The sequence below is a fragment of the Phyllostomus hastatus genome, unplaced genomic scaffold, assembly GCF_019186645.2.
Source record: "Phyllostomus hastatus isolate PE091 unplaced genomic scaffold, TTU_PhHast_1.1 phas_contig_37, whole genome shotgun sequence".
Lineage (NCBI taxonomy): Eukaryota > Metazoa > Chordata > Mammalia > Chiroptera > Phyllostomidae > Phyllostomus > Phyllostomus hastatus.
This window is the reverse complement of record NW_025333867.1, coordinates 8,101,929-8,129,433: the sequence shown is the minus strand read 5'-3', so window position 1 is coordinate 8,129,433 and position 27,505 is coordinate 8,101,929. Positions and strand designations below refer to the sequence as shown.

General features: G+C 46.0%; 1 protein-coding gene across 1 annotated transcript; it reads left to right on the top strand.

The window, feature by feature from the left end:
• The first annotated feature begins 17,507 nt into the window (after window positions 1–17,507).
• PSMG4 (proteasome assembly chaperone 4) lies at window positions 17,508–26,767 on the top strand. Its single transcript, XM_045841712.1, has 3 exons — window positions 17,508–17,799; window positions 22,206–22,281; window positions 26,578–26,767. Exons 1-3 carry the CDS (start codon window positions 17,626–17,628, stop codon window positions 26,697–26,699), a joined length of 372 nt encoding a protein of 123 aa, XP_045697668.1. The 5' UTR covers window positions 17,508–17,625; the 3' UTR covers window positions 26,700–26,767.
• The last annotated feature ends 738 nt before the right edge of the window (window positions 26,768–27,505 follow it).

Sequence of the window (27,505 nt, the reverse complement as noted above, 5' to 3'; positions counted from 1 at the left end):
AGAGATTTCTGGAACAAAATTTGCCTAGGACTTAGGTTCTAGGAGCCTTTATCAATAAACCCAAGTAACATCTTCCCTTTTATAGTAATGACTCTTAAAGGTAATATTGGTGTCAGAGAACTTAGACTTTCAATAGGAGGATGCCCACGGAGTCTCGGGGCACCTTCTCCTGTGGGTGGCTCTGGGTCTCTGCGCCTTCTTCCACTTCATGTTCCTGCCGGGCTTCTCCGCTAGGCTTAGAGAACATTACACACTTGGAGCTGGCTTTGACTCAGAGTAAGGGGCATGTCTTTGACCTTGTAGAAAGCCCACCCTTTAGAATCTGAGACCCTCAAGTCCTCTGTTTCTGACATGAGATGACCACTTCATCCTTATCTCATCTCAGGGCCAGGGGCTATTTGTCTTCACCTTTTTCAGTTTTCAGGAATGTCTTCAGGCTCAACAGCTGGCCCTTCTCTCACAGCTGGTCACTACATGGCTCACAGGCCTCCCCACGTCTTGATGGTGACGATAAACAGACTATTAAAATGGACAATAAACAGATGCTTCAAATCCATTTCCACTGTACTGATTTTTATTGAATTTTTATTTGCTTAGGCTTACCTGAAATTATACCTTTTGAGATACAAATGAAGAAGACTCTGAAGATGAAGCTACCTACAGTAATACCCGATTGTTTTATTTTTGTTGCTGTAATTCAAGTAATTAGCAAATTATTTTAAACATTATAAAAACATTTGAAAACAAAATACTTTCAAAGAATATTTTCTAAATTCAAAAATGCTGTCAAGGTACTCTAAAGTGGAGAAAAAAACCCTTATTGCAATTTGAAGTGTGGTGAGGAGGTGTCCACCTGCACACCATAATAATTTCCTCACTCAGGAACTGAGTGACCCAGGATGTCACTGCATATGACTTGTTCCTTTGTAACGCTCGTTGCCTTTATCCTAGAAGCCAATTGAAATCATATGTGCTCCTGAGATGGGCAACACATTCAGTTTAATGGTGCCTGAACTTTTCAGACGCAGTTTTCTTCATGATCAGAAGAACCCGGGGAGAATGGGTTATGCCACAATGGGTGGTGAAGGTGAGAAAACAGGCTTGCTTCACAATGTGTCCCAAAGCCACCTTGGTTCTAGGTAGATACAATATACTGACACTTTCCCCAGGTCAACAGGGGGAAAAGGTGCGGTGGGCTTTTCAAGAAGAATGGGATGGCTCTGATCCTCTGCTCCAGGTAACTAGGCCCTGTGTGGGGGGCCCTCGGGCCTCTGCATGTGTTCTCATACAGCTGGGCACACACAGCTTCATCCTTAAAAATGATTAATTCATCCAACGAATGCTTACTGTGTGTCAGGTGCTGATTTAGGCAGCAGAAAGACAGCAGTGATTGAATCAAGCCTAAATTCCTGTGTTCCCAGAGCTAGCACTGCAGTTAGAATTGTCACATTAGAAGAGTATGATTCCTCAGATCTGCAGCTTCCTGACTTTTTGTTGTTGTTTCTTCCTTATTTCCTTTCCCCATCATTGCTTTTTTATCCCATTTTTATTCTTTTCTGTACTTTCCTCTTTCCTCTGCTAAAGTGTGTGTGTGGTAGAATGAAGTAATTAAAGGTTACAAAGGACTTAGGGGACACTGTAATGGAGTGTCTGCAACAGCTTATTAGACAAGGTGCAATCAAGGTTATCTAAATCACACAAAGACTTTCAATAATGACGCGGTTTCAATCTGGCTTCCCTTCCCCCCTTTTCTGTTTCTTTTTCTCTATGACCTGATATAGGAAAATAAGTGGCTGATTCTGAGATTTCACTGAAACACACACACACACACACACACAGAGAAACAAACTTTCAGCATAAAAATTGGTGTCTTTAGTCCTGATAGGATCATCAGAAAGGTGACCTCTAAGTCGAAAGTCAAACCACACTGGAAAACCCAAACTGAACAGTGCTTCCCACCAGCAACAGAAAAATCATTCCTTTATCCTGTAGCTATAGCCAGGAAAGAGTGAAGTTTCAATGGTAAATGAACTCTACCTCCTAGGCTATTCCACAGGGAATAATACCACACAGACAAAGGTGAACTCACTTTCCCAGACATACTTATCTGTTGTCAGGTCAGCCAGCAGAGGTTTGGAAGGTAGGCCCTTTTAGTGTGCAACTAGCCTTACAATGACAGTTTGATTTCAGAATACAAGAGGCAGGAAGGAGAGTTGCCCACCCACGTTTGCTCTCTCAGCCTTTCACTGACGAGCTATGAGACCTTGGATAAGCCACCCAAATTGCCCCTGCCCCTGCGGTGTAGCCTTTATCTGTAGATGGGAATAATAATAAGAAGAATAGTGTGCTTTGTTGAGATGAGATAATGCTGCCATGGGCTTTGAACTCTTTTAAGGTTGGCACCAAAGGATGCCACTGTGTTATTATAGCTGTGGTGGTAACACATCAAAGTAGCATTAATGTAACCTGTATGGTTGCACCCTGGAACTTAACTTTCTTAAGCATCTGTATTTTTTCCTGCCCTTCGCCTGCACAACTACTACATAGATTAGATTTTTTAAAATCTGTTCACGCAGTGTCCTTCTTTACTTCTTTTCTCCCCTATTTCTGTGGTCTTTAGTTACTGAGAGACTGCTGTTGCATGGACAGGGTATGTTGTTTCATCCAACTTGCAGTGCTATTGTTTGTTTGCTGCACTCAGCTGGCTTCAGCTCCACTTGCCCCCCAGGCCTGTTTTCTGCAATGGAGGTGCCTCTCTAACCTTGTGTGTGTGAAATGTTTGCATTGTCTTTCCTTTCACTAAATTGTCACCTTAAGTATCACCGTAAGTGGTAAATGAAACTTCATACCATTGTTCCTACCATGTTTCAATACGTAATTCAATTCAAAACTTCATTAATAAGTGATGTCATGACTTCTGCTTTTCCCAGGTCTTTCTGCCTATTATGCCTTTATTTTACTTTATAACCTGACATCCAGCACTTTTTATGGTACTTTCAGACTCCTGTTCTGGTCAAAGCCCAAGTTCTTCTTCCAACCATACAAGATGTCTCCTTGCTCTAAGAAAAATGGACTGCTGAGGTGTGGAGACTTTCCCTGAGTCTGACTCCAGAGTAAGATCTGGCTATGCCCCTGCTACATACCTCACTAAGCTCTGTCTCCTGCCACTTTGCTCCTGTGGGACTTAGGAGCAACCTATTCTTGAATTGTTCATTCTGGGTGCCGGAGAGTTTTCAGTGCCCTGAGGTAAGATTTCCAGTGGGGAGAGTTATACTGTTCTATAAAGCAGGGACAGATGATAGGAAAGCCCAGCTGGAAAAGATGAGCCTTCAGAAGACAGGATGTGCTCAGGCAGAATACTCACAGGAAAGGACATGTATGTAAGTTGGAGATCTACGAACAGACCCCATAAAACTATTCATGATTCTGCACCTTCTGGAAAGTCTCTCTGTCCCCCTGTTTTCATACTTCACTTTGAGGCCCATGTTGCTACAGTCCAACCATCCAAAGAGAGAGACCAAATCTCTCTGGGGCTCAAATGCAAATTGCTAGAAAAGGGATTCTACTTGGCCCCAGTCTCCAGGCTAGAAGCTCTGAGTCCACTGGGTGAGCACTGTGAGGAGCCCACCACAGTAACCATGAGTGCGGGAGGCAGGGGCCTTTCCACAAAAGTGTGCATAGTGAGAGGGGTGGGGTTGGGATGCAGTGGGGTGGGATGCTGGTGGGTAGGGAGCTCTCTAACCACTGTGAGAATTTCATTTTTAGTTGTGAGATGTCACCCTACAGTACAAGCCAGATTGTGGAACATTTAGCTTGTATTTTTTAACAGCTATTGAGGTTGAAGATTCTACCAAGATTTTGTGAAGGTTTGTACAATGAGCCCTATTTCTCTACCCAAGCTCTGCCATAGCTGTGCAGTTTTAAAAGGTAAAAGAGGAGCCAGTGAAGGTGCTGCCTTTCCTCTGCACTTGCTACAAGAATTTCTATGGTGCACATTTGTGCAAAAGGGATCAGATGAGGGCAGGGTTTGGACAGCGGCTGGCTCATTCCTGAGCCTCAGATAGGCTTTGATCCAGGAATGGTGCAGTGTCTGGAAGGCTGTGGAGGTCTTTTCCATCAGCTTGTTTGCCCGAGCATTGGAGCGTGTGTTCCAGGCAAAGGTGTTTTCTTGCTGTTGATATTGTTGTTGTTGGATTAGGGACCGGGCCCTGCAGGATCCCAGAGGGAAGGGGGAGCTGGGTGGAATTTAAAGAAACAATAGGTTCAAGGAACATGAGGGGGGACCAGAAACCCCAGAATTTATTTATAAACAATTGTGTATGTATTCTTACATGTTTAAACTTCACTTACCTTCAAAGTACTCTCCATTTGATGCAACACACCTGTTGAGATGTTTTTTTCCCACTGCTCAAAAGAGTTTTTGGATTTATTGATTTTTTGATGCCTTTTAGTACTTCTGCTGTTTTTTTGTTTCACCTTTTTCACATTGGAAAAATGTTTCCCTTTGAGGACTTTTTTTCATCAGGGAAACAAAAGAAAGTCGCCTAGGGCGAGATCTGGTGCATAGGGCAGGTGGGGCATGGGCAGGATGCAGGGGAGTGGGTACCAAGCTGTTTTTTTGGTCAAAAACTGCTGAACACTCAGTGCCATGTGGGCAGGTGCACTCATTAATCACCTATCATGAAATGGGAAAAAGCTTTGAGTCTTAAAAAAATTCACTGAAGCCGAATGCAGCCTCTTACAACAACGCCAACTGGTACACTGATACAGATGGGTTCCTGGAACACTCACCTAGTGGAGGGAGCCTGTACTACAAGGGCTCTGCCCAGAAGATAATTGTTTTGAGGGGAGTCCCCCCTTGTATGTGACATAGGTTGGTGTGCTGTCATATCCTCTTTAACCTGGAGAGAGCCTTAACTATATCTCCAAGGGGAGTGTGGGCCGTACAAACAAAGCAGAAGAGCAGAGTGGGAAGACCATCAGGTCAAATAAGTAATCAAATAGTGAAACTAAGGAATATTAATACCTCCCCACATGTATTGATAGTAACTTGGGTACTTAATGCTCGTGGAGCAGTTCCTGGAATGCGGTAGGTGTGCATTGATTGTTAACTACCATCTTTCACTGTGTATGCTGCACACTCATGTTTTTGTGCACATCACACACAGGATTATTTCGCCCATGGTATATACTCATTATACTGATGTATAATGCGCATCCTTATTTTTCACTCAAAAATTTGTAAATATTGGCACTTTATGAAGATGGAATTGATAGTTTATACTCTTTCATGTGTTGCTCCTTTTTGAGAGATTCCTTCCTCTGGCCACATATTCACACACTCACACTGCCTGCATTCTTGGTGCCTTCCTGTGCCGTGGCACTCTGGTGGGGAGCCCTGCAATGGGTATGTGAGTGTGCACCTGTGTGGAGCCAGGGAGAGTGGACAGCCCGTGGGAGGTGGCGCTCACTGTTTTCAAGGGCATCTTTGTGTGTCCCCGACACTTAGTGCGGGCCTGGAGCACAGATGGCTTTAGTAAATGTTTGCTGAGTGAACCCAATGAATGAGCATTTTGTCACTGGGCCTTTTCATTTGTCCCTGGGCTTGTTCCCTGACTGTTCTTGAAATACAGCTGCTTTCATGGGCTGTATCTTTATTGGGAAGTTGGGTGTGTTTTCAGTGCCAGGGAGAAAAAAACAAGCACAGAAATGAACCCTCCAGGGCAGCTACATTCCCAGCAAAGGAGCTCTCCTTTGTGCCAAGAACAGAACTGTCTATACAGGGGAGGGGGGTTTAGAGTTCATGAGGACTAGACTCAGAGGGGCCAAGGGACAAGGCTGGCAGAAAGGCCATGATGCATGACTCAGACTGTATCCGGGCACCAATTCAGAGGAAAAGGGCTTTGACATTCTGGAAAGAAACACTGCACCATGTGGAACAACCAGCCCAGCTGCCCCTCCCACCAGCAGAACCTCTGCAGAAGAATCTCTGCTTCTGTATCACGTGGTCCTTTTTAGTGGGAGGGACGGAGGGAGGGAGTGTGTGTGTGGGGGGGGGGTGGAGAGAGAGAGAGGGAGACGGAGAGGGAGAGAGAGTGTGTGTGTATCTTTTGTTCTGCCATCATCCATGATTGCCTATCTGGGCTGAGGATTTTAATAAAGCATCAGAGGATTCACCCTGCAGATAGGATGGTCTTTCACTCAGCACTGTTTTGAACCTAGGGATATGAACCCCATCTTCCATATGATAATAGCTGTTGTTTCTTTGCTTCCTCAGTGAGTCTTACTGTGCCATACCAACCCTTTGTGCCTTGCATCCTTAAAGTAACCCTGCAAACTCTCACTCATCAGCCATGAAAAGTTTCTTCCACTCATTTGTGTGTTGGCTTGTCTAAAAAGAGTCACAAAATAAAACCACATTGAGGCCCATACAATTGAAATATTAAAGTTGGGATTGTGTAAGGAATTCTGAGGTATCAGATAAGAAACCCAGAGCAAGAGGGCAGAATACAAGTCCCACTGGCTTCCATGGCAGGGCCTCGGAGCATCTGTCCTCATGCAGGGCCAGCTGTGGAGGAACAGCCCTCAGGAACAACAAGGGGAGGTGCTGTGGTTCGAGCTGATCTTGCCCCTGTGGGCACATCTTCCTTCCTTGCCTGGAAACCTGTATGTTCCCTTCAATTCAGGCTTCTTGGCCTGGCATTGCATGTCCCACCTCACTCCTTGGCTTCTTCAGATTCAGCTGAGGGGAGAGGAGGCTCTGGTGGATGCAGGATCCAAGGTTCAGATCCACCTTGAAGCAGCCAAGTGCCTCCTGGCCTCTCATCTGTTCTCTGAACTGTTCATTTCCTTGTTTGAAAATATGAGTCATGATGCCCACGGGCTTTGCTTTCATCTCTCTACCCCTTGCCCCAGCACATGCTTTTCTCTTCTTTCAGCATAACTGATTGTTAACCTCCCCCCATCACTCTGGTTCAAGGCCTGGCTCCCTGTCTAGCCTAGCTCAACCTTCCTCAAATCCTCTTTGGCCCTCTCTGTGCCCTGCCCTCCAGCGTTACTGTTGTGTCTCTGCAAAAGCTGTTTGTGCCTCTGCAAAAGCTGTTTGTGCCTCTTAAGAAAGGAAACCAAGGTTAAAAACTCCATTGCTCAGAGCTCAGTGTATTGTAAAAGCTTCTGAAAGAAGCACAGGTCAGTAAGATGAGGACAAACTGCCACCTTCTGTGGCTGCCAACTGCTCTCCTGATGGAAACCCCTTTCCTGCTTGCTTTCCTAAGTGCTGGGCTCTTTGTTCACACCCTTCCCTAAAATTAGTGGGTGTGCACGCGGGCTGCTCCCTGGCCTAGTCTGACTGGGGAGGGACCTCTTCATTCATCACTCATGGTTCATCCTGAGCCAGACCTGCACTGTGGGAGGGTAGAATTTGGGCTCCTGCAATGCGGGGTGGAAGGAAGGGGTGGGGGAGGGGTGGCCTCCACGTGGCCCTCTGAGGGCACAGGCTGCACTGAGTAATGAGCTGTCCTCTGGGTAAGGCAGAGCTGTATGGGAGCTAAGTTGGTTAAGAAACTGCACTGATTTTTTTTTTTAACAACTTGCCTTTAATGAGCCTTTCCAAAGCATTCAACTTAGTTTTCTTTTTTTAAATATATTTTATTGATTAGGCTATTACAGTTGTCCCATTTCCCTCCTTCTCTCCCCTCCACCCTGTACCCCCTCTCCCACCCACATTCCCCCCCTTTAGTTCATGTCCATGTGTCATACTTATGAGTTCTTTAGCTTCTACATTTCCCGTACTATTCTTTCCCTCCCCCTATCTGTTTTCAACCTACAGTCTATGCTACTTATTCTCTGTACCTTCCCCCCTCTCTCCTCCTCCCACCCCCCTGTTGCTAACCATCCATGTGACCTCCATTTCTGTGGTTCTGTTCCTGTTCTACTTGTTTACTTAGTTTCTTTTGGTTTTGCTTTAGGTGTGGTTGTTAATAATTGTGAGTTTGCTGTCTATTTACTATACATGTTTTTTCTTTATCTTCTTTTCTTAGATAAGTCCCTTTAGCATTTCATAAAATAAGGGCTTGGTGATGATGAACTCCTTTAACTTGACCTTATCTGAGAAGCACTTTATCTGCCCTTCCATTCTAAAGGAGAGCTTTGCTGGATAGAGCAATCTGGGATGTAGGTCCTTGTCTTTCATGACTTGGAATATTTCTTTCCAGCTCCTTCTTGCCTGCAAGGTCTCTTTTGAGAAATCAGCTGACAGTCTGATGGGAACTCCTTTGTAGGTTACTGTCCCCTTATCTCTTGCTGCTTCTAGGATTCTCTCCTTCATTTTTACCTTGGCTAATGTAATTATGATGTGCCAGGTGTGTTTCTTCTTGGGTCCAACTTCTTTGGGACTCTCTGAACTTCTTGGATTTCCTGTACGTCTATTTCCTGTGCCAGACTGGGGAAGTTCTCCTTTATTATTTGTTCAAATACGTGCTCAATCTGTTGCTTTTCCCCTTCCCCTATTGGTACCCCTATAATTCGGATGTTGGAACGTTTAAAGATGTCCTGGATGCTCTTAAGCTTCTCCTCATTTTTTTGAATTCTTATTTCATCATGCTTTCCTGCTTGGTTGATTCTATCTTCCTTCTGGTCCACTGTATTGTTTTGAGACCCAGTTTCCTTCCCTTCACTATTGGTTCTCCTCCGTGTATCTTCCTGCATCTCTTTTATGGTAACCTGCATCTTTTCATCTAATTTGCACCCAAAATCAACCAATTCCGTGAGCTTTCTGATCACCAGTGTTTTGAACTGTGCATCTGATAGATTGGCTATTTCTTGGTCGCTCAAAAGGATGAGTCCTGGGGGACTGATCTATTCTGTTGGAAACATGTCTCTCCCTGTCTCTCCTTTTTTTTCCTTTTTTTTTTCCGGTTTGGTCGCTCTTGTTACGGTGGGGGGCGGAGCCTTAGGTGTTCACCGGGGCTGGGCACCCCAGTCGCTAGATTGTGACGTGTATATGTGGGGGCGGGGGCGGGAGCAGGGGCGGGAGGGGACAATGGTGGTAGTTCCATTTTCCTGGGATCTCAGTCCCTACTCTGGGATCCTGGGCTGCGAGCTCTGCCCTGGTCCACAATCACTGCCTCACTGGGTCCGCCAGCTGCAGCTTGCGTACTCGGGACCACCGCTGCGTTCTTGCGCGCCGGATGGCTCTCATGCTGATTTCGCACCAAGTTTTCCCCGACCTCCACGCCCCACCGACCCCCCGCTCATTGTCTTCTACCAGTCTGGATGTATGGGTCTACTTCAACTTCTTGGCTGTCCAACTTCCATTCAGATAAGTCTTCTATCAGTTCTGGGTGTTATTCTATCTGTAAATTATTGTTGTTCTAATCTTGGTTGTGTGAGGAGGTACGGTGCGTCCACCTATTCCTCCATCTTGCCGGAAGTCCCCCTGCATTGATTTTTTTAAATAGTTAAAGAAAAATCTCATCATGGTTGATCCTGCCTGTGAATAATAGTGGTGGTGCATGGTTCAACTCATCTCCATCATTTTAAGCTTTTTCCCCCTCTGGAGCAAACTGATAGGATTATCTTATTTGCTTTTTATGCCAGAACCTGATGACATCAGAATTTGGGCAAGGGTTTTTCTTTTGTGCGCTTGGAAACACGATGGGACATCTGCTGCCAGCAGAACATGTTGTCCCTCCGCACTTGTGAAGAGTGAGCAGGAGGAGCTGGGATGAGGAGGTGGGAGGCAGGGGCAGGGAGCGGTAGATGTGGCTGCGAATGCTTGCCTTTTGGGGGATTCGAGGAGTGACACGGGAAATTAAAAAAAAAAGAATAAGTCTTATAGCACCAAAAAAGTCTAACATTCTAGAAGTCTTCCCTGGAAACAGACTCCTCATAATAGGCAAATTTGGTATGAGAACTTAATCTTTTTCCTTCAAAAATGAGGTAAGTAGAAAAATTGCCTTAAAGGAATCAGCTGGATTGTTTGGTTGAGAGAAGATGGTAAGGGGCCGAGCGAGGGCAGAGGCAGGGAGACACTTTGGAAGGTCAGCAAACAAGTCCGGACAGAAGCGCTAGGTGGCGACGGAGCTGGACCGAGTTCAGACAGAAGCCGCAGGACTTGCTGATGAATGGTCTGTGAGGGCTGAGAGAACATGAGACGCCCGGGACGACACTGAGGGCTCCGAACCGGCTGTCTGGAAGAAGACAGGTGACTCTGTCTAATCTGGGGGAGACTGTGGGAAGGGACGGCTTCCGGGGAAACTGTTAATTTAGAGCAGCAATTTTCAGCTGGCATGCTGCAAGAATTTTACAACTTGCAATACCTAACTATTTAGTTGGGGGCACTGGCTTCTTTTCCATTAGATTGTCAAATAAAAAATGATAACAGCCAACGCAACAATAGCCATCTGGGTGAATTAATCAAAATTATACTTATTTTTTGTCAGGTTGGCAAAAAATATAATGTATATTTTGGTGTGCCACAGACTTTTAGTGATTAGTTTATGTGTACCACGAGATGAGACAGGTTGAACATCGCCAATTGAGAGGTTTCCGGCACACACTTGGATGGAGATGCTGGGTGGGCAGCTGACTCTGTATGGTTGGAGCTAAGGGAAGAGGTCGGCTCCAGAGACATGAAGCTGGGAGTCATCACTGGTGTGTAGAAGGTACCTAAGCCATGGGCTGCTGGTGCCCACCTTGAAGGGAGGGCAGTGAGAGCACTTAAGGACACTAGGCACTTCCACAGGGGAGGCTGGGGCTGTGACCTAGAACAAGAACCAGCAATGGAGTCTGGGAGGGTGGGAGCACTTCAGTGGAGGGAAGGGCAGCCTGACTGCAAGAAGTTCAAGAGGGAAAGGGAGAACCAGCCACAGGAAGCCCTCCCAGGACTTTTCCTGTAGGGGGAAGCAGAGATAAGGACTTTAGTCAGAATAAATGTGGAAACAGAGAAAGATATTTTTTATATCACCTTTGTATAATGACAAAGATAGTCTAGTAGAGAGGAGACAACTGACGATGCAGGAGAGAGAGCTAAAACCGCTGTGTGCTGTCCTTACAAAAGCGAGAGGAGAAGGAGCTAAGGCGCAGTGGAGGTTCACCTTCAGATGGGAGAGGACAGTCCATCTGGAGTAACAAGCACAAGTGGACTTAACGCGTTCCCCTGTAAATAGTCTATTGGGTTTGGTGGGAGGAACAGATGTGGAGCAGGATGTGAATTATCATATACTGTTCATGTTAGAAAAAGACTTACAATAGTTTAACCACCTGGGTTGGTGAATAGAGATTTGGGCTATGCCTCTTAACACCAGGCCACTGGGGGTCCTCAGAGAAAATCTGGACAAATGCGCATTGACAAATGTAGTAACTCTCAGTAAATTGTACTTTTTTTGTCACTATAGTGGGGACAGTAGTGCTAACCAAACCACAGTGCCCATCAATGGATGAGTGCATAAAGAAATTTTGATTCATATAAATATATTCAGCCATATAAAAGAATGAAATTTTGCCATTTGTGACAACATAGATAGACCTAGAGAGTACTATGCTAAGTGCAATAGGGCAGACAAAGAAAGACTCGTACTATATAATATCTCTTATGTGTGGAATCTAAAACAACAAACAAACAAACAAACAAAACCCACCACACTCATAGACAGAGGGAACACATTGATGGTTGCCAGTTTTGTGGGGGAATGGAAGGAACAGGTAAAGGAGGTCAAATAGTTTTAAAAAATCCGTCTGCTCTCCACATTTTTCACCTAACACCTTCCTCCTCTTCCACCTGCTCCCTACCTCCCCCACCACCTCGGCAGGTGACAATCTCTGACTAATAGGTGGAGGATGTGATGTGTCACTTCTAGGTTGGAGCACCAAAAAGCCAGACACAACACTGCAGCTCCCTCTTCTGCTGTTGTGCACAATGTATCATTCTGGGTCCTGAAGCACTGTGGGGAGCAGAGGCCCCTACTTCACCCCCTTCAGCTTCCCTCTCAAGCCAGAAACACATCAAAGTCTAACGATAGACTTTGTTGCATCAAGCTGTTTCCATTTCAGGTTACCGCAGTATGACCTAGCCTATTACTAACCCAAGAACTACATTACCTACCATGGCATATAACAGAGTTTGGGGCTGATTTTGGATTAAAGGCCCAATGATCTCATGAAAGATCCCTGTGATGATGTAACCTTCCTGGATGTTTTCATGACTTGTTGTTTGCACTATGAACATGCCAGGGGCAGTTCCATCTTCAGATGGTGTGGGTTATAAATCCAGGACTTACCTCTCATCATCTGGAAGGGAGGTGACAGGTGTCCTCCACACAGAGCAGTTTTTTTATCCATCATCTAAAAAATTCTCTAATTCACCCTGGCTGGTGTGGCTCAGTTGATTGGACCATCATCCTGTAGAGAAAGACTGCAGGTTTGATTCCTGGTCAGGGAACATATCTAGGTTTCAGGTTTGATACACACTCTGTACGCATACAATCCCAGGTCTGGGTGCATATGAGAGCAACTGATCAATGCTTCTCTCTCACATCGATGTTTCTCTCTCCCCCTTCTCTCTCTAAAAAAGCAAAGAAAAAGTGTCCTTGGGTAAAGATAACGAAATAAAGTTATTAGTTCTTGGTTTGTCTTGAAAGAGACAAAGGCTCACAACCTAAACTGGGGGCAGAAATAGGAATGGGATGAATCAAAATACCCAGGACCCGATGCCTTCTCTTCAAGCTGGCCTCTTTTGCAGTCTGTTGCTTGGTGCTTTTGTATTTTGTAGGCTGTGCACTACTTGAGAAACAGAACCTGCTGTTTCATTGGAGCAGCCTAAAAGTGCAGAGCCTAGAGAAAAGACTGCTCCTGACAACAGAGTTTGCTAGTTGAGAGTAGGAACACAGAAACTCACCCCTTGCTTTCTGAAAGTGGAAGCAGCACTGCCTCTGGCTTGCCTCCTTCCGTCTGCCACCTAGTGGTTCCCTGGAGAATACCATTCTCCTGCTTAGGACTGGCCAGGGAGGACTCCTGTTACCATTCTGCATTCTCATCTGATCTTCGTAACGTTTTAGCTCTGGAAGGTACCTTAGAAATAATCTAAGCCAATTTTGTCAATTTGCAGCTAAGGTAACAGAGACCTAGAAGAGAAGCATACAGCTAATAAGTGGTGGAGTCAGGCCTAGAGCCTCTGGCCCAGAGGAGACTGTTATTTATTTTTCTAGCATTTACTCACTCAGCACTCAACCACTTAATCAATATTGTTTTATGGCCATTACGCGCAGGTCCGTGCTGAGCACTGTATGGAAGATGGGAAACCCCTAGCTGCCCTTAAGGACCTTACTGAGAAGGAGGATGGTCGAGCACAAAGGCCATTACACAAAATGATTGCTCTGTGGGAGGCAAAAATCAAGGGCCAGGAGACCATGTAGCCCACCTGCCTGAGAAGGGAAGGCTTCCCTCAGGGGTAGTGTTGGGGCTAACTTCAGGACCAGGGAAATCCTGTAGGTAAGTCCAGGGCAGGCCCAGGCAGGGACACCTGTGGGTAATGGTGTGCAGGGCAAATGGAGGTGGTTGCTTCCGGCCACCTCTCGGAGTCTAGTATTGGCAGAGCATCAAGTCACAGGTGAGGGAAGGGCTAGCAGTGAGCAGACCTGCAGCTGGGTGAGGGGCCTTGTGTGCCTGCATAGGTGTTTAGAATAAGCACCTTTGAAGGATTTTTTTTAAAGATTTTTAAAATTTATTCATTTTAGAGAGGGAAGGGAGGGAGGGGGAGAGGGAGAGAGAGAGAGAGAGAGAGAGAGAGAGAGAGAGAGAGAGAGAGAGAGATCAATGTGCGGTTGCTGGGGGTTATGGCCTGCAACCCAGGAATGTACCCTGGTTGGGAATCGAACCTGGGACACTTTGGTTCCTAGCCCGTGCTCAATCCACTGAGCTACGCCAGCCAGGGCTTGAAGGATTTTTTATTATGGGTGATAACAAGAGTAAATTTATTTGTTAAATAGAGCTCTCTGGAGGTAGTGAGAAAGATATATTGGACACAAGCAAAACAAGAAGCAGGGAAGCCAGTCAGAATGCCATAGTGTCAGTCCAGGCAAGAGAAAGGTGAAGTCTGCACCAAGCTGGCAGCGCAGGTGTGGATGATGGGAGGGGACATGTGGGAGACATAAACAGACAGTCCTGTTAGCAGTAATAGCAAACAAAGATCCTTTGAATTACAGTTTGGGAAAATGAGTGAGTGGTGATCCATTCACTAATGTAGGGAAAGGAAAGGACTTAGGGGCAGGAAGGAGGGGATGGAAGAGATGATGAGATCAGGTATGGACACGTTTAGTGTCCAGGTACTAGGGGGACAATTAGGAAATGACAGTCAGTTGGGTATGCATGTGGCTCTAAGAAGATCAAGACCGGCTGTAGAGTCATACATGACCATGAGTGAAATTGTTCAGAGAATGCATAAAGTGAGATAAGAACAGAAGGACCCTGTCCCAGGTTGAGTTTTTCAGAGTTCAGTCTGAATGTTTATTAGAGAGTACTCTCAAAATTGACAGCTATAGAAGGGAGGGAGAGGAAGTAGAATTGGGCAAAGGGAGGAGGAAAGTTGTGATGTAGACCAAAAGCTTCAGTTAACCCAAGGAGAGCTCCAGAGTGGCAATGGCTGTTGATATTGACTGTGTTGGGCCAAAGTGGCTGCATTCATTTCCTTGCCTGCATCAGAGTGCTGCCTCAAAGGTGGCACTAATTTTCACAGTCCTCCTCTGGATGCAATATTGCTTGGCTGGGAAAGGGGAAATTTCATAGTCTACCACTTGACTTTCTCCACTATGATAGTTCTTACTCCACAGGCCAATGACTTGATGTGGGGATTGTGCCAACTTCCAAGTATGTCTATCCCAATTATATATTCAGGGACCAGGCAAATGACCCCAGATGGGTCCAGATGGGTCTGCAGACGCACTGGTCCCTTGGCCAGGACTTCATTTGTTGTCTGGTTCCTGTATGCTCCTACTCTACTGAGAACCATAATCATACTTCACACCTCCAGATCTTAGTTCCAACTCTGAGCCTTGAAATATCTGGGTCTTCTTTCCCTAGTGTACTATTACCTGAGTAAATGGCCACTGGGCCCTTTGGGGAAGGGTAAGGCAGTCACACTGTGTATACTTGGCCATGGTGTTGCAGGGTACCTGGCCACCTCTTCAGTTACTGAGTTCCAGGTCCAGAAACTGATCAAGAGACCACAAGATTTTATTGAGATGACTATACTCAACCTCCTGGTCATCCATCTTGATTTCTTCTGATGGTGTAAAGTGAATACCACTCTTAAAGTAGTCAACTTCAGCTGACCCTCTGGGTACTCTGGAGTGAAAATGGTCCAACGCAGTCATCCTGCATTGGGCCAAAATGGCCTGGCCTTTATTCTGCTGCCTCCCTCAGTCATTGGATGTGGACTGCCGTGTGTGCAGACTCTGAAGGAGGACACAGAAGAAGGCTTTCTGCTAACACTGTTTCTAGCAGCTGAGACAAATCCTTTCTTGAAGTGGGATCTAGGTGGCACATCTCAGAGCCCACCACAGTTGGTGGAATGAGGCTTCTGAGGATGTGGAGAAGGATAGGGTCAGAGCACAGGTGGATAGATTAAACTTTGACTTCTCTCACTGTAATGAGGAGTAAAAGGAAGTAAGAATGGGATCAGATGAAGATGAGGGTTTCAGTAGAGGAATAAGGAATTGGGAAAATTAAGCCGGATAACTTGTATTTTCTTTGTAGAATCGGAAGCAGAGCCATCTGCTGAACTTGGGCTTGGGTTGGGTTAGGGATTGAAGAGAATAGTCCTTAAGGTAAACAAGAGAGGAGGGACTGTCCATACAAAGATTTACTTGTGCACATATGTTTACAGCAGCTTTATTGTAATATCTTCAAATGGGAAATAGCCCAAATAAACATCAACATGTGAATGCATGAACAAATAGTAATATAGCCAGCCACACAATAGAATACTGCTCAGAACTTAAAAAGAAATGAACTATTCATACATGCAACAATCTAGATGAATCTCAAAGTAATTATGATGAGTGAAAAAGACAAAAATATTGTACATACTGTATTATTCCATTTATATAAAACTCTAAACAATGTAAACTAATCTGTAATGACAAAATATGAATGAGTTGTTGGGGAGGGGCTTAAGGATAACTTGGGGTGGCGAACATGTTCACTATTTTGACTGTAGCCATGGTTTCATGTGTTATATGTATGTCAAAACTTCAATTTGTATACTTTAAATATGTGCAGTTACTGTATGTCAATTATACCTTAATAATTTATTTTAAAAATTGAAATTGAACTGAAAATTAACTGTATCATTGAATCATTGAAATTAGCAAATAGAACAAACCTGTAAAAATACTTATACCTTTAAATTTTTAAGTTAGTCAACTTAGACCTAGTTTAAAATCTCTACATAGTAGAGCAAAACTTTTAAAAGGATGTGGTAATTCTGACTTAAATTCCAACAGTCAGTTGTAACAGAATCTGACAAGTTGGGTTCTATTTGCTTTCACCACAAATCTTCCTTCCTCCCCCCCTTCCTTCCTTCCTTCCTTCCTTCCTTCCTTCCTTCCTTCCTTCCTTCCTCCCTCCCTTCCTTTTTGCAAACATTCATTATTAGCATACTGAAGGCTTCCTTATTTCAACTCTCTAGTGTCTCAAAGTGACTAAATTAAAAGGGTCCTTCAGCTGGGATAATAATGGCCAGCATTCACTGCACTTTCAATCTACTTGCTCACAATCCTTTCCACTCCTGAGACATACCTATTCTTATGTCCATTGTGTAGATGAGGAGACAGTCTCAGAGAGGTTAAATCATTAGCCCAAGGCCCAGGCTTATACGCAATTGCAGCTTGGGGGGCAGGGTGTCCGAGGCCGAAATAGTGCCTACCTATCCTCCCTATCTTTCCGACAATCTAGTCGACGCAATTTTCCTTTTCATAGGCTTTCTCCCAATATTGCTACCATTCTTAAGGTTAGCTACACTCAAGGTTTTCCTGGAGTTACAGGGCTACTAGGAGGGTTTTAGTAATCCAAACCCAAAATGGTACGATGGGAGGTGGGTGCTCTCAGAGTGCTTAAAACAGGATTGTCTTTTTAGGGCGTGTCAAGACCTGGGAAGCCAGTGCTGCTATAGCTCCACCACGGGAGTGCCACTAGGTTTACGAATTGGGGTGGGGGAGGAAGGGAAAGCGAGGGCGAGCTCTGCCTGGCGCCGTTGGGCTCCCCGAGGTCACGGCGGACACCAGCCCTGCCGCAGTAAATAACCAGAGCGGGTTTTTCCTCCGCGTCTACATACTTACTGGAGCTCGGGAAAAGATCGGCGACAACGCGTGGCCAAGTCTCTAGTGCGCAAAGCCAGGGAGAGCTGCCCGGCCCCGCCCTCCTGGGCCCCGCCCACTTCCACTCCAGGCCCCGCCCACTTCCACTCCAGGCCCCACCCACTTCCACCCCAGGCCCCACCCACTTCCCCTGATCTGAAACCGAAAGCACGCTCGGTTGCTCGGCGCTCGCCTGCGCAGGTCTAGCGGGACCAGCCGACTGCTGCAAGGACCTGGGTAGCTGCGCTGGTGGGCTGGGGGCCGGGAGGCCTTTATGGAGGGGCCGCAGGCTGCTGCGGGTGGGGCTGTCTCCCTGCACAACTTCAGCGCGAGGCTATGGGAGCAGCTGGTCCACTTCCACGTCATGCGGCTGACGGACTCGCTCTTCCTGTGGGTGGGAGCCACGCCGCACCTGCGCAACCTCGCCGTGGCCATGTGCAGCCGCTTTGTGAGTACCGGTCCGGGCTTGGGCTACTGGGAGGGTGGAGCGGGGAGAGAGGAAACAGTGGCTAGGAACTCGGTGGGGTGCGCGGTCCCTAGGCGGTCGGGCCTATGCGGGCTGGGGGTGGGGGTCTGGGTGTTGGCGGGAGCCTCAAGGCGTGCGGCTGGTGCCGGCTGGAGAGACCGCAGGTTGGGTTCCTCTGGGTGCGCGGGCGTGGCCTTCAGGTCCTTTGGGCCTAGGGGGCCCTTGGAGCTCTCCAGAAAGCTTCCTATGATGTGTTAGGGAATGGGGGTCGGTCGGAATTTGCACCACCTGAGGGGGGCTGTGTACGGTCAGGCCATCGTGTCGGACCTCAGGCAGGTCCCTCTCCACTCCCACCACCCTGCTGGCTCCTTCTCTCTGCCATCTCTGTAGTTGGAGTGTCCCGAGGCTTTATCATGGGATCTCTGCTTCCCGGTCACACTTGCACTCTGGGGGATGGCATCTACTTCTTAGTTTTCATGCTCCATCTGTATTGACCCCACCATTTATTTATGTTTCCAGAACAGACCTCTTTCCTGAATTTCAGACTCCTGTGTCTTTACTTGGAAACCTAATAGGCATCTCATAATAACATTTCAAGACCAAACTCTTGACCTATCCCTTTAAACCTGCTCCTCTCACAGCCAGCGCATCTCTGTTATAGTGACTCCACTGAAACCTAGGAGTCATCCTTGATACTGTTCACTCACACTCCTATATGCCCAATGGCAGTGAATCTGTGAGCACTGCCGTCAGTCAAAACATACACGAGTCAGCGTTCAGTGAAATAAGTCAGAGAGAGAAAGACAAATACCATAAGATTTCACTTATGTGGAACCAAAAAAAACCCAAAACAAACCCCACCAAAAAAAATGAACAAACAGCACAAAACGGAAACAGACTTACCCATACAGAGAACAAACTGGAGGTTGCCAGAGGGCAGTGGAGTCGGGGAATGGATGAAAAAAGGTGAAGGGGAATAGAGGTAAAAATTTTCAGTTTTATAATAAATAAGTCATGGGGATGTAATGAGACTTGTGTGGTAATCATACCATAAGGTATACAGATATAGAATCACGACATTATACCCCTGAAAGTAATGATATTGTATGTCAACTATACTCTAAAAAATACACAGAATCCAGTCATCTCTCACCTCCTTAAGGTCTGCCACCCTGGGCTAGGCTCATGGCATCATTCCTCTGGCTGATTCCCCACTTTGCTTTATGTATTAGTTTCCTAGAGCTGCTGTAACAAAGTTCCACAAACTGGGTGGCTTAAAGAAACAGATTTGTTCTCTCACAGTTCTAGAGGCCAGAAATCTGAAATCAAGGTGTTGTCAGGGCTGGTTCATTCTTGAGTCTCAGAGAGAAGTCATCCATGCCTCTTTGGTGTTGCTGGCAGTCCGTGGTGTTCTGTGGCTTGCAGCTTTATCGCTTCAGTCTCTGTTTCCAATGTCACATGGCCGCCTTCTCCGAGTGTCTCTGTCTGTGTGTGTCATCCTTGCTTACAGGGGCATCAGTCATAATAAAGTAAGGGTCCATGCTACTCAAGTATGACTTCATCTTAACTTACATTTTAATTATTTCTGTAAAAACCCTATTTCCAAATGAAGTTACCATTCACAGGTACTATGGGTTAGGACATGGATGTATCTTTTTGGAGGAGACACAGTTTAATCCATAATAGTACCTTATGGTGAGTTCTTCATGGGACAGCGGACTGCAGTTAGATGCTGTCATTCCTCTACTCCACACCTTTCAAGAGAAAAACATAGAGCACAGTCCAAAGACTTGACAGTGACCCTCCAGGCCCTATCACCTGAGAGAGCTGCCTTGTCTGCGCCCTCCTCCCTGCCCACCCACTGGCCTCTTGGCTGCTGTAGTACACTGGCAAACCCCAGCAGTTGCTCCCTCTGCAGTTTATTGTCAATGTTGAGGTTTGTCTGTTTTATGAGGTTTGGTATCCCTAGTGCCTGACAAGCTGCTCATTAAATCCTTGTTGAATGAGTAAGTGAGCAACCCTCAGGGAACTCCCCATTTGCTAGGGAGACTGCCAGTAACCCGCAGCCTGTCAGGCAGTAAGGATTGTATCTCTGGGGCCCCAGGCATGGTGGGAAATCAGAGGAGCAAGCCATGAGGCAGGACCTGAGCAAAGCTTTGTGAAGGATACAGCCTCTGAATGGCACTTCTGGATGTCCTCATCGTGTCCCTCTTCCCTTCTGGCTACCCTTCTCCTAAGCCTTTTCCCCAATCACTGTTCTTTTTCTGGGTGTGTTTTCTTTTATTTCTTTTCCAGTGGGTAATAGTAGGTGGGCCTTAGGGCAGGTGGCAATTTCTGGTCTTCTTTCATTGGAGGAGAGGAAGAGAGCCTGGGAGTGGGGGCGCGGTTATGGGCAGGCTGTGTGTTTGGAGGTCATGGCACCCTGCAGTCACCTCAGCTTCTTTCGTAATCCTAAGGCAGAATTATAGACCATGTGTAAGGCTGTGGGCCACCTGGGCCCCAGGGCTGCCTCCTGGTAAGACCAGGCATTGATTCCTTGAATTAGTTTCAAGGCTTCTCCTGTGGGTGGCTTTGGTGGTCTGACCACTTGATAGTCATAACTCTTAGTAGGGTGTATTTTCTCAACTGGAAAGTCACCTTACAGACAAGATTGGGGCAGGAAAAGGAACCGTTCCACCTGATTGGCCAGTGTGCCTATACTTTGCCCTCCAGGGGCAGAGGACTGGCCAGCTGGAGAGAAGAGGTGCAGGCCATAGCTTAAGGCAGGAAAACAAGGACGCCTGTGGCCTGGGGGCTGGCTCATGTCTACTTTTGCGAAAAGGTATTATTGGAACATATCTATGCCCATCCATTTAATAGGGTCTGTCACAGCTTTTCCACTTCGATGGTAGAGTTGAGCAGTTGCTGTTGGACCTGATAGTTCATAAAAACTAAACTGTTTACTGTCTGGCCCTTAGAAAAAGTTTACTGGCCCATGAGCAGAGGATGGCACTGAAGGGTCTGTGAGGTCTCCTTCCTCCTCCCTTCTCTCCAAACCCGTGTGTAAGACTAGACCATGTAGAACAAAACCAGACAACTGGGCTGTTCTTCCAGGTGGCTCACCTCGAATCAACCAAGTCTGTTTGTGGCACCAAGAAAAGCTGCAGAAGTAGGATGATGCAGGGCCCAGGCAAGGGCGGGTGTGGGACCCTGTGTGCTCAGATAGTCTAGGATGTGCCTGACCCACAGGGTGAGTGGAAGGTGGTCCTCTGGCCACGGTCAGCTGCCTAGGTATTTGTCTACCTGGGAGACCAGCCTGATGTAGCATGACTTCAGAAATAATAAAGTTTTTAAAAGAGTGACAGTATGGGGATTTTAGTTTTGTTTGGTCACCCCGTTAAGGTATATTTTCTATTTTCAGGAGGTTTAACTGTAAATACTGTTAGCAGTTAAAATGTGGAATTTGGGATCTATAAAAAACAAGTTAATTAATTAAGATCATATTTTTGTATCTTTTTTGAGAAAAAAGCATGTAGTAAATGCTTTCATTCTTGTCATTCTTTTATAGACCTAAATGAATTTTCTCTCATAATGAAGTAGTTGTGAACCCTTAGGCGATAAGGAGCATCTCTGATCCGTGCTCTGCTCTCAGTAAAAGTAATGTTGGCCATGTTATAAAAGTCAGTGGGTGTTTTCCTTTTAAGCTAGGCCTTTTTAATGGTAAGGGGGAGTACTTTCGAAGTAATTGGAAGTAAGATTATCTCTAGATTTCAGAAGGGCTACTTTTGTTTATCTTTAATTTTATTGCTTCTTTGCTGAAATGAGAATTGACTAGCACATTCAAAAGTTTTTATTTTCATTATTTTGATGCTGATGGCTGGTGCCCTTTTGCAAAGTCATGGGGCGTTTGTTGGCCTGGAAGATCCCAGATACCCCTAGGGGAATGGAGCTCTGTGTTCTCCTACTGGTTCCAGAAACAGAGGTTAGGGGTCCTGCTTCTCCGCTGCAGCCCTGCCCTGGGTGGGAGGGGCCTGGAGGCACTTGGCACCCAGACTCCATAGCTTTCTTCTTGCAGTGGCCTTAATGATATTGTTGGCTTCTGTCTTGGTTGTAACGTTGCCCTTCAGCATGCTTTGGAGTTTCCCACACTAAAACAAGCCCTTTATGTGAAATAACTCTAAGAACTTATTGACAGCACTGTGATTCCAGCTTCAGGTGACCTCATATGTCTCAGAGGGTCAACCTACCTGGCTGTTGACACAGGTGCCAGACCTTTCCCTTTATGAATCTGTCTAACCCCCCAGGACCTGCTACTACTACCCTCATGAAGAAGCAGAAGCTGAAAAATGAGAAGCAACAGAAGTTCGACTGATGGAGAAGCAACATTGCATTTTTTGTTTTCCTTTTAGGATTCCATCCCTGTGTCTACCTCCCTCCTTGGAGACACTTCCGACACAACCTCCACTGGCCTTGCCCAGCGCTTAGGTACGTGCCCATAGCGAGTGCTGCTAGAGCGACCAGATCGGGCCTTGCTGTTTGATGGGACCGTGAGGCAAGTCACTTTAGAAATAAAGGGTCTTTATACTGGGAGGTAAATCAACTCATCACCATAGGGTAAACATACACCTTTGTATATTGTGTCTTCTTTAGGAGGGCATATCCACGCCCACATGGTACCACCACTGTCTCAGGGCCAGCATGTTCCTAGGAGACTCCCATGTTGTGCCTTGGTTGCTTCCCAAGCTGATGAATGACAGGTGCTTTAGCTCCCTTCTGTAAGCACATCACTCCTCATGGGGGGAGAATGTGAATGATGCTCACAGTGTGCAGTAGGCAGTGGCTGCAGGTAACCTCCTGGGCCTTTTGGGGATTCAGTGGAGCCTGTGGAGCAGGTTGCCAGCGCTGTGCATGAGGGACTGTCCTTCACTCCCTGTAATATCATTCCGAATTCAGAAGGGAGGCTGGCCTGGCCTGCATGTGGCACGGAGTGAGTGTTAAGCAAGAACATGATGTTGAAGGGTCCACCATCCCCTACGTCCCCAAACACTCACTTCCTGTAAATATCCAGGCAGTTCAGGTAAGAGCAGCATGTGTTCTGCCCCCCGCCAGTGTGTGCAGTCACCTGTCGTCACAGAGTGTGCAGGGACCTGGGACAGTGCTCCCTTTCTCTGCCAACTGCTTTCTGAGGAGACACATTTCATCCAGGATACTCCTGCTTGGCAGTTCATTCAGTTCTCAAATAACTAGGGCAGCCTCTGTCTCATCTTCAGTCTTCGTGGATGCCAGTGTTCCCAGCCTGTTCAGTTAGAGAGCTAGTCAGAGGCCCAGTGTCCTGGTGCTGGGGGTATACGGCGAATGAGGCCCAGCCCCTATATTTTATCCAGTAGTTATGTTGAGATCCTGTCCATGTGATCCCTGATCCATGGGAATGTGTATGTCAGTCACTCTGGAATGCACCCACGCGGCTCACGTGGAGCGTGGGTCATGGTCAGGTTGAGGACAGGCCATGCCAGACCTGCCTCACTGAGCTCTGTGCGTGAGTAGGGTGGGGACCATGAGGCTGCTGTGGCAGCACTCCAGGACCATCCACCACTTTTTCTTTAGCCTGAAATTAGAGAAACCTGACTAGTAAGGTGTTTGGTAACTTATTAGGAAGCAATTTTAAATTTATGGAGAAGTAGCATAAAAAGATACAAAGAGTCCCCGCTCAGCCTGCACCCAGATTCCCGGTTGTCATCACTCCCTTCTATGTTCACATCATTGTTTTTTCTGAACTGCATAAAGGTGAGTCAGAGACTCAGCTGCTTCCGCGTGCTCCACTGTGGATCGCCAGTGTTTAAGGGGTGACCCTGCTTTGTTGTATAGCCTGTCGTGTGCCCTGCCTGGTTCCGTGAGGAAACGAGGCTGTTTATATTTCTAGAGCTAGGAAAGCGGGTGGATCGCCACAGGGTGGATGACAGGCTCTGCTAGTGCAGGGTGCTGGGGGCTTGTTTGGTGTGCTGCGAGTCAGTTGTTCGTGCCCAAAAAAGTAAGGTGGCTCACGGGTGTCCTAAATGTGGATGCCTAGTTTGTATGTAAAAAAACTAGAGGTTTTTTTGTTTGTGTTTTGTCCAAATATTGGTGCTTTTTAAAATTAACATTTTCCTCACATGGTTTACATCAATTTATAATAATCTACATTAATTGAAACAAAACAGAGACAAAATAATATCCTGACCATCTTATTAAATTCTAATATTAATGAGGGTTCCCATCCTGCCTGTATTAGCATAAACTGGCAGCTCTCCACCATTGCCCAATAAGGATGGGCACATGGAAAAAGCTTGAAAAGTTAGTGGTGTGATGTGGCTGCCAGCATCACCAAAGGCTGAGATCACAAAGGGGCAGTCCAGTACAGCCTATGCTGTTAAACATGTATTGAATTTGGTCACTAATTAGATGAAAAAATGACGGCTACACTAAATGAAATAAAGGAAAATGTATAGGGAACCAATAGTGATGGGAAGGACATTGTGACCCAAATCAATGGAGTGGACCAGAAGGAAGAAACATCCAATTAGGAAAGAATGAAGAAGCAAGAATTCAAAAAAAATGAGGAGAGGCTTAGGAACCTCCAGGACATCTTTAAACATTCCAACATCCAAACTATAGGGGTACCAGAAGGGGAAGAAGAGCAACAAGTGGAAAACTTATTTGAACAAATAATAAAGGAGAACTTCCCCAATCTGGCAAAGGAAATAGACTTCCAGGAAGTCCAGGAAGCTCAGAGAGTCCCCAACAAGTTGGACCCAAGGAGAAACACACCAAGGCATATCATAATTACATTAGCCAAGGTAAAAATGAAGGAGAGAATCCTAGAAGCATCAAGAGATAAGGGGACAGTAACCTACAAAGGAGTTCCCATCAGACTGTCAGCTGATTTCTCAAAAGAGACCTTGCAGGCAAGAAGGGGCTGGAAAGAAGTTTTCCAAGTCATGAAAGGCAAGGACCTACATACAAGATTGCTCTATTCAGCAAAGCTTTCATTTAGAATGGAAGGGCAGATAAAGTGCTTCTCAGATAAGGTCAAGTTCAAGGAGTTCATCATCACCGATCTGTTATTATATGAAATGTTAAAGGGACTCATCTAAGAAAAAGAAGATAAAACACTTGTAAAATGATAGCAAACACAATTATTAACAACCACACCTAAAACAAAAACAAACTAAGCAAACAACTAGAACAGAAACAGAACCACAGAAATGGAGATCACGTGGAGGGTTAGCAACAGGGGAGTGGGAGGAGGAGAGAGGGGGAAAAGGTACAGAGAATAAGTAGCATAGATGGTAGGTAGAAAATAGATGGGGGCGGGGCAAGAATAGTATGGGAAATGTAGAAGCTAAAGAACTTATGACACATGGACATGAACTAAAGGGGGGGAATGTGGGTGGGAGAGGGTGTGCAGGGTGGAGGAGTGAAGGGAAAGTGGGACAACTGTAACAGCATAATCAATAAGATATACTTTTAAAAAGTGTTATTATGCCAATTAGTTAAATGCATTATTAGCCATTGTCAGTTGTCTGGAAGGAGTAATGAGAAGACACAGTGTCCCCAACAGTATCTTCTATGGACGATGAAAAATAGTCGGGAAAAAGATGATCTAGAGGGTTCAGAGTGACCTTGGAAGCTTTGGAGGCTGTGGTGTGAATGGAAACCCCTTTCTGTGTGTGACTCGAGGCCACAGCTGGGACTGCTGGGTAGATGATGCAGGCAGATACAGGTTTGCTCCCTGAAAGTCCCTGTCCTAGCAAGTAGAGTGATTGGCATCAGAGTGGCCCTGCCTTTGGGACAGGGAATTTCCTGCCACTGAACGAGAGCAGGCTGAGTGGGCATGACTTGACAGGCACCAGCCTCACCTCCTCACCACCTTTTTTGCCTTCTATACTGGGATTAGTGTGGTCACCTTAAGTCCTTGGAGTGGGAGGGAGGTGGGTGGCTCTGTTGGGGAAGGAAATTGCACCTGCTCTGTGTGTGGTGTGTGGCTGAGGGAGGAGGCCCCAGTGCTGGTGCAGTCTCAGTATTTAACTGCTTCAGGCTTGCTGCCTGATGTGCCTTCAGGATATATGTGTCGTCTTTCATTTGGATTTCTGTAGTTGAAGTGGTACACCTTAGCTATTGTTGGTTCTGTAGAAAGGGACTAATGTACATTCAGTGTCAAGTTGAAAATTATACATTTGGGTGTACGTGTGTATGTGCACACACTAATGTGTATATGGATGTGTGTGTCTGTGTGTATGCACAGAAATGAGAAGTGAATTATCTCTAGGAATTGGTAGAGAGGATGGTACTGAAGGAGAACTTTAATATTTTATTTTAAATACTTGAATATTGTCCATGTTTTTTGAAAAGTGAAACAAACCAATAGTATGTGTAGAACAGTGTTGGTATTCGGATCCCCTGCAGCTCTCATGGGCATAGATCGCAGGCCCCAACCCCAGCCTTTCTGATTGGTCGGCCTGGGCAGTGGGGCCTGAGAACGCCTGTCTCTAACCTTCCCAGGGGATGCTGCTGAGGAGGGGCCTTCGCTTTAAGACCACTGTTCCAGAGACTTAGGTAGGGTCCAGTGATTTTAGTCCGCATTTGCAGCGGCTGCTTGTGAAGTCATAAAAACTAGAACTTTCTTCTCTCCTTGAAAGCCCATTGTCTTTTTCCAGATATTTCTCAACTACATGGCAGGCCTGAGACACAAAGAATCACCAGGTATTCCAGTCATGGCTGTGTCAATGTGTTTTCTCGTTTTAGCCAGGAAGACCAACAAGCAGGTGTTCGTCAGCTATAACCTACAGAATGCAGACAGTAACTTCGCATTACTTGTAGAAAACAGGATCAAGGAAGAAATGGAGGCTTTTCCCGAAAAGTTCTAGCTGAGTGGCCGAAGTGGGGATTTGTAACTTATGTACAATACACGTTTAAATAAAGGGATTGAGTTTCACTCTTTGTCACCAGGTTAATGTGTTTACATTTTGTTTTTAAAGTATTAATCTTACTAATTTTCCTTCTTCCCCTCAACAGACTCTGGGCCAAAAGGCTGTAATTGATCACGCCGGGGACTGAGGAAAGCAAAATGGGCAGTAGTTTCCTTGTGACTGCTCAGTGATGGAGAAAAGGAGCTAACACGGGGCTGTGTTGGGATTGCAGGGTAAATTAGTCCCAACTCTTGTTATGTCCACTCCCAGTTGAAATTGAGGTGATGACCCCTTCTCCGGTGGTGGTCCCCCTTGGGCTGGGTTGGATCCCCTCCTTGCTGCTCATGAGACTTGTGGTCTTGGTGAAGTCTCTAACTTCTTTGGACCGTGTTTCCTCACCTATAGAATGAGAATAGTCTTCACTCTGGTGGGTTATTTTTAGGATGGAATACACAGAAGTACTTTGCCAACCTGAAGTGCCATGGCAGATAAGATGTCAGTTACGGTTTTATCTTTGTCATGTTTGTGGGGTCCAGATGCTTGCTCTTCCTGTCTTTCCTTCCTTCTCTTTTTTCCCCAAGTTCCAAGTCATCTTTAAGTCTTAGCTTTTTCTGTCTACCACTTGAAGTGGATTCTAATCTTTCCAATACCAAATGCTACACATTTTTTCCCCCACTTCTTTCTTCAAAACCCAGTATTTCATGGGTCAGCGGCTTCTAACCTTGGCTTCGCATTTGAATCTCTAGGGAAGTTTTCACAGATTG

Excerpts from the sequence above, each read along its gene's own strand:
- PSMG4 (XM_045841712.1), top strand. The coding sequence starts at position 17,626 with ATGGAGGGGCCGCAGGCTGCTGCGGGTGGGGCTGTCTCCCTGCACAAC. Across the intron at positions 17,800-22,205 it reads TGGCCATGTGCAGCCGCTTT|GATTCCATCCCTGTGTCTAC; the intron begins GTGAGTACCGGT and ends TTTTCCTTTTAG. Across the intron at positions 22,282-26,577 it reads TGGCCTTGCCCAGCGCTTAG|CCAGGAAGACCAACAAGCAG; the intron begins GTACGTGCCCAT and ends TTCTCGTTTTAG.